The sequence below is a fragment of the Dendrobium catenatum genome, unplaced genomic scaffold (genome assembly GCF_001605985.2).
Source record: "Dendrobium catenatum unplaced genomic scaffold, ASM160598v2 fragScaff_scaffold_134, whole genome shotgun sequence".
In the NCBI taxonomy this organism is placed as follows: Eukaryota; Viridiplantae; Streptophyta; class Magnoliopsida; order Asparagales; family Orchidaceae; genus Dendrobium; species Dendrobium catenatum.
In genome coordinates this window covers 1,510,460-1,517,435 of record NW_021318596.1, presented here as the reverse complement: position 1 = coordinate 1,517,435, position 6,976 = coordinate 1,510,460, and the positions used below count along the sequence as shown (strand labels likewise).

At 33.8% G+C, this 6,976-nt stretch overlaps 1 protein-coding gene across 4 annotated transcripts in view; it reads right to left on the bottom strand.

Moving 5' to 3' along the window:
• Positions 1-206: 206 nt before the first annotated feature.
• The window catches only part of LOC110111411 (double-strand break repair protein MRE11), a 56,329-nt gene continuing 49,559 nt past the window's right edge, over positions 207-6,976 (bottom strand). For 3 of the 4 annotated variants that reach the window (XM_020843275.2, XM_020843276.2, XM_028700610.1), the window contains 9 exons: positions 6,330-6,393; positions 4,012-4,094; positions 3,354-3,467; positions 3,136-3,213; positions 2,983-3,054; positions 2,647-2,879; positions 2,310-2,424; positions 1,997-2,191; positions 207-537 (listed from right to left, as the gene is read on the bottom strand). In XM_020843275.2, coding sequence (XP_020698934.1) covers positions 502-537; positions 1,997-2,191; positions 2,310-2,424; positions 2,647-2,879; positions 2,983-3,054; positions 3,136-3,213; positions 3,354-3,467; positions 4,012-4,094; positions 6,330-6,393 — 990 coding nt within the window. In that variant the 3' untranslated portion in view covers positions 207-501. Of the gene's footprint in view, positions 538-1,996; positions 2,227-2,309; positions 2,425-2,646; positions 2,880-2,982; positions 3,055-3,135; positions 3,214-3,353; positions 3,468-4,011; positions 4,095-6,329; positions 6,394-6,976 lie in introns of those variants that run through there. The other variant, XM_028700609.1, reaches the window with a different exon arrangement.

Here is a 6,976-nt window from a genome sequence, read left to right as displayed (position 1 = left end):
GTTTACTTGTGATGTCATTTGGTGAAAAAATCATCAATTAAAAGACATGCCAAGTCCTTATTGGTGAGAATCTTTTGAAATTGGATTGTAATGATACACTCAAAAGAACATAAGCTATTTATCAATTAAAGTTATTCTCAACAAATAATTGATAAGAGTGAATACATTTTAATTTAATAAAAAGGGTTACACTCCCCTACAATCAATTTTTTTACTCAGCACAATCATTAGTAAAATAATTGAAAGATTTTAATTCATTATTTGAACCTTATCAACTCGACCTGCTTGCTAACAAAGGATTATACTCAAATATCAACTTTGTATCGATTACTGCAACTATAGTTCTCTTCATAAATTCCAAAGAAACATGAACAATACAGAAGAAAATAATAATAGCTAATCTATGGTTGAAATTACCACATGAAACCGAAGTAGTAGATTTAAACAATCCACAAGCTGCCACTTTATGAAAAGGAAAGGTGGTCTTGCTTTTGATAGAGATCATCTCCTCCTGATTGCTCCATAATTGCCAGATACCTGAAAAATTCAATTGCTCTGCGTTAATGCACATAAACTTAATACGAAAGAGTGTATTTACTTCTCGTTGATGCTTTTTCACTAGTACAAGTTATTGTAAAAGATACAACTAGTTCAAATTGTTCCAAGGCCCTTTAATTGTAGATAGAACACAAGTCTTAGAGAACCATAAAATTTGCTAAATATGGGTTTTAAACTCAATAAAATGCAATAATGATTTAGTTTTCACCTTCAAAGTGAATGGAAAACTTTCTAAAACTCAATTTATATGCGCAAGCAATCGAAAGGGGCATATACCAGACATGACTACAAAGATTCTTAATTACTTTTTCAGATACTAAATCAAATTAAGTAGGTAGGTCATATGATATATTCAATTCACATCCATTAGCATGATCTGGAATGCAGACCAGACCAGAACTTTGACTACCAGCTTATATGCACTGATTCGAAGAGAAGCATTGCATGGAATCTTCGAAGCAGCAAAACTGCTAAGGGTTTCATCAAGCAGATAGAATAGTATTGTAAGTTTCTGACAGCTTGAAACTTACCAGATGATTTAAAAAAATCTCTAAATCTAGACGCAACACAATGAAGAATAACAAATTTTAAGAACCATAACTCAAAAATGCTTTTTCAAGCACAGTGAGAGAAGAATCAGCAGTTTCCACTAAGCAGGAATTAGAGAAGTGAACCAGGAATTGCCAAGTGAAAAGTTTTTTGGAAGATTATAGCATGCCAAACATCCAAGAAATGTTACCTTCTATCGAACAGATTTTTAAGTATTAACAGACCCACAATTAAGTTCCAATTTTTCTAAAATCTAGAAATCATTTCCAAAGTTTTGCTGGAGGTCTTCCGGTATTGTGGACTGCTCCACATGACTAGCATTCCTTGGGTTGCTTTCACCATAAGGCAATATGCTGGGGAAATCTCCTCGATCACAGAGCAAAACTCCATACGTCTCAAAAGAGCAATAAGAAAGCACCCAGCACTATTGGGTATATCTTCTATAAACCCAATAGAAGTCGGTTTTGTCGGTTTGAGTGTTTATTGAACGAGAGATCTAATAGCAAGCTTTCAAAATGATATAAGATAGACGTGCTAATAAAGATTAGTTTGATGATTATAATGATGGAAGAGACCTATTTGCACCAAAAACAAAACATATGAATCTTTTATGAAATTTCAAAAGCATCAGGACCAAAGCACAATCTTGAAAAGTTCCCAAATACAATGAAATGAAAAATCAACAGCTCCAATTATGAGTACCTACCTAGTAGATATGAAGTGCAAAATTCTTTGAAGATTTCAGTTAAATTAATCTCAAGTAATGGAACATCGAAAAGAATTTAATGCAGAAAAAATAGTAGTTTGTTATTAGGTCCCTACAGTCCAACATCGGAAAGCATGCATATTGGAAATTCACTTTGAAAGTTATCTGCATGGCATTGCATACCCGAGCTTGAATTTCCTTTGGTTTATTTGACATGTCATCATCATCATCATCATCCTTACTCAAAAACATGCTACGGATTGAAGACATGTCTGACTTTCTTCCTCTTTTTGAAGTAGATGAAGCACCTCTCCCTCTCCCTCTTCCTCTAGGAGCCCCTCTTTTGCGAGTCTTCCCTTTAAAATTTTCTTCAGGTTCCTTCAAAGAAAGTGCAAACAAACACCACAAACCAGCTAATTTACCTCAGCACCACATAGCTTAGTAAATTTGATGCTAAATCTAAAGTGAAATACACTGTCAAGAGATAAGAACATACAGAACTCTCAACCGCTTCGTTTACTTCATACTTCCCTGTTTCTTCACTTGAAGGGGAATCCACCTCTTCATCAACCATAGAATGAACTACAGTCGATGCCGAGCCCGAAGCTGATCTGGATCATTATTGTGACACAATTACAAAACATCAAACAAGTTAATTAAAACATTCCCGTATAATCAACATGCACAGCACAGACCTAAGTAAATTGCTAGGAAACCTAACACTTGTAATATGAAGAGAAGAAACCTTCTATAAAGAAATCATGCATTTAACATGCATAAAACAAAGAATGATATAAAATACAAACGCAAAAAGTGAAAAAAAAAAAAGTAACCTCTCAGAATGTCGAGTTTTCAATGTTGCCTGCAGAGTCATCTGCTTTAAACTGCTTGAACCCCTTCCCCTGGCTCTCTTTGAAACTCCAGCTTGAGTGGGTTTAGGCACATCAGAAGTTCCTTTTCTTCCTCGTCCAACAGGCGTTGAGCTAGAGAGCATTTGCCCAGTGTCTTCTTCATCACTGAAGGAATTGGTACTTCTAGGAGCGGTCGTACTCCTAGATCTACCACCCTGCATATAGCAAATCCTTCATCTTAAACATGAAAATTAAATAAACGCCAAACCTCAGATCAGACATGCATCATCAATGAAGAATTAATGAATGCTCTATAACCAGTGGGTTCTGTGAGTTCGCTGTGATTCTAGTGTCTTCCTTTGAATGTAATGACCTTTGCTTTACACGTTCCTACAGCAGCAAAATGACGGGAGTAGTTTATCAGTGTCTTTCAAGAGAATAATCAACGAACTGGTATGATATAGTTCATGCCTGCATGGATTCGGTGACTTTTAGTATCAACTCTTCCTCTTCAAACTTCAAATTATCTGCTTCTGAGTTTAGTTTATTCTGAATTACGTAAAAGCAGTTAAAGCTGTAAGCAGTATCGGTTATAGGAATCCAGCAAAGCTATTAGATATAGTCATATAGATGAAGAATTATTTGAGCCTAGGTATATAGATTCGGAAAGATCCTTCAGAAACACTGACCCTTGTTTCCTGAAGATTGTTCTGCAAGCACGAATAAAATGCCATCTTGTCATCCTTGTTAACAAATTCATGTAATGCTATATCCAAATCATTAACTGGAAGGATCTCCATTTTCTGCACAAAAGAGAAGAAAATATCGACATCTTGTAACTACTGCAATATGGTAGTTAAAAGTTGAAATCAGATTATTTCAGAACCCAGGAAAACTATAGCGCAGAGCAAGAAGAGCCATGAAAACACAAGTTGCTCTTAAAATCAAGAGATTATTATAGTAAATCGGCCAAAATGGCACATTATTTTCGAAACTTGAAAACTATTCAATACCAAAAATTTCAGTTCAGCATAAAGTTTCTGATAAATGTGAGCTTCTTATACCACAATGTAGCAAATATCCTAGGACAGATTAAAACATCAGAGGTTTAGCAACATTTCAGTGATTAAAACGCTGCTCCTGTAGCATCTTACTTGAAGCACTTTCCACCTCTGAGATCAACGCCTCCATAAGAATTTATCTTTTAAATAGAATAAATGTTGACGAGTTTATGAATTTCAAATTAAACCCTGCCCACAAGTTTTTTAATAAATTTATATAGCATGCCCTATAGTAGAAATGATCCAAACGGATATAGTGTCATGTGGAAAATATGAACCAGACTACCAGATTACTTTCGGCTACAAGGGCCTCAATATTTTGTTGATTCAATTCCTCCGGACGAAGCTTCTCAGAGTCATCAATCTTATCTGCAATGGAGAATGGAGAAATATTTTAAGGTGATGGCGGATCAACATAATGTTGTGCAAATTAAAAAAAAACATTGCAGTTGTCATAAAAATTTAAATATCAAATGCACAGTTAGCAAAAAAACCTATATCCGACTAAAAGATAACAAGAACAGAGATATTTAACGAATACTTTATGACAAACAACATCATCATGCCACTCCTATCAAGGTCCAGGGTTTCCTAATGCAATGAATGAAATGCAGCTTGAGGGGGGGGGGGGGGGGGGGGGTTTTGGTTGGGAAGCAATGCAATTTTTATGAATTTTCTAATGAATATGTAAACAATGTAATGCAAACAAATGCACAAATGAGAATGCAAATATTCGCAAGTAAACAATTTAATATGTACAATCATCCAAATCAATGCGTAAAGTAATGGATCTGCATGGAAAGATTAGTCCATATGAATTTGATATCATATAAATAAACAAAACAGACAAATTTATTGCATAGCGAGAAGCTCAGATATTTCAAATTTAATTAAATCCAACAATACATTGCAACCACAATCAAAATTAAAAAGATAAATGATATAATCAAGTCTCACACCTTAACATGGATATTACATCCCATAAGAATTTTGAAGTAAAGATCTTCGAATTCAAAAGAGAATTCTTTATTCAATAGGTAAAATTATTTTTGAAGTTCTCCGACTCCTTATTAATATAAGGCTGTAGAGCAGCGAAATTTAACAGAAGAAAACAAAAAAATCAAGAATAAAGAACATTTCATGGCTATGGCTGACAAAATTAAAATGTAGTTCCTTGATATGCACCTTCAATTGACTCATCAAATGTACATCATACCAAAGTAGTACAATATAACATACCTTAAGGTACACAATCAAACGCTTGAATTTTAAGAAGTAAAGATATTTTACATTGTACCTTCCAATGATCTAGTAGTGATATACAATCTAAAGATGACCTTACCATCAATTCCAAAATCCAAAATAGAGATAAGTGATACTGAACATACCATACAATAGATGGTAAGCTCACATTAAAATGAACACGAATTGTAAGATACCATCAGCAAAAAATTCTTATAGACCATTACAATTCGAGAAAAAGATTAAAATGATCCTTTGACTCATTATAAAGGATCAAAATGATCCCTAACTATATTAAAATCACATTTTGATCCCTCAAGTCTTTAAAGTGTAACCAAAATAGTCCCATGATAGGACTACTTTGGTTCTTCTTTGATGAGCCAAAGGACTAAAATGATCATTTAATATAGTCTGAGACTATTTTGATCTTTCATAAAGATTCAAGGGATCATTTTGATCATTTTCTCATTACAATTCTATTAAAAACATGTACTCGAAACAAAAAGCAAACACATCTTAAAGAGGAAAGACCAACGCCATGTTTCCAATGAATTTAGACTTTTAGTTAGCATTATTACATAATGAAACATCATGCACAGGTTTGTAAAGAGGACAAAAAATTAACATCCATTTATAGCTAGAGGAATTAAAAACTTCTTAACTGATCTTGCTCATAGAAAAAATTACTTGGCAAAAGAAATATCAGACAATGAGAAGCATCGCATAAAAATGAACATAGTTAAGAAAGATAATCGTGTACTAAAGAAGTCAAATGATTGAATTCATTAACACATAGGGCTTAAGGTATAAGGAAACCAAAAAGGCATTTGAATTTTAACCATGCCATCGGCTAGGACAAGATTGTTTTTCTCCAGCCGAAAGTAAAATTGACTTAATATATATGCCAGATAATATGCGAACTGACTAGACAAAGTACGCTAGGTAGTCTTGGTTACATTAGGAGAAAAAAAAAAAGAAGGGAACTTCCAAATGTAAAGTAAAATAAAAGAAAATGTGGTAAAAGAATTTAAATTAATTACAGAAATCTTTGGAGCAACTTCTACATTTTTAACACTTGGCACAGAATTCCAAATTAATATAAAGATCACAAAAGGTATAATTCGCACCCTGCTCCTGCTGCAAGTGTAAGTAATTGCATTTAGATTATTCTAAAAGAGTCCTCTAGTCAAAATTACCTACCATTAATGAAATTCATAAATACTGGCATATGCAAAATTCAAGAAATTGCTATGAACAATGAGCCCAAAATCAATGGATAAGGTTTTCTGAGCACGTCATGTTGCATAAATATATAATCCAAGTCAACCATGAATAAATAAACTGCAACATATGATTTTCCACCTTCAAGAGATTGGCGTTTTTTTGCAGCCTTGGAGAAAATCAGAATATCCTGCGGATTAGCTACCTGCAGAAACGATAAATAAATGATTAAGAGTATGCTTTGGACAGCTGCAGCTCTCCACCATAAAAATTTCTGAAAAAACAGTAAGAAAACAGTAAAAAAGTAATAGCCAAACAAAATTATAGTTAGAGCAAAACAAAAAAAAAAGTTGTCCCAAAAAATAAACCCTAATAGTGCTAGTAAGCCATAATAAAATTTTAAGGAAACTAGCCATTGAGATTGCCACAATCTTCTGAGCACTAAATCATATGATTTGTTGATTAACGTGAAAAGTCAAATCACAAAATTTGTTCAATTGAAGTTTGGTGGTGATCATGAACATGCTTAATCTAATCACTAATGTGTTAGATATTAACCTTCTACGAAGGGAGTACAAAACATTGAAGCAGCCTTTTGTTACTTGACCGAGAACACACCCACTAGAGAGGTTTTGAGAGGTTTGTTGGAGTAAATCGAAAAGGAAAAACAACAAGGCTCCGCTGTTCATGATCGACATTGTTTTCATTTACCATAAATTGTTTTCAATGTTCCTTGAGTAGTGAGTTCAAGTTTGTTAAATGAGAAGGGAAAAGTGGGTGGGGGGGGG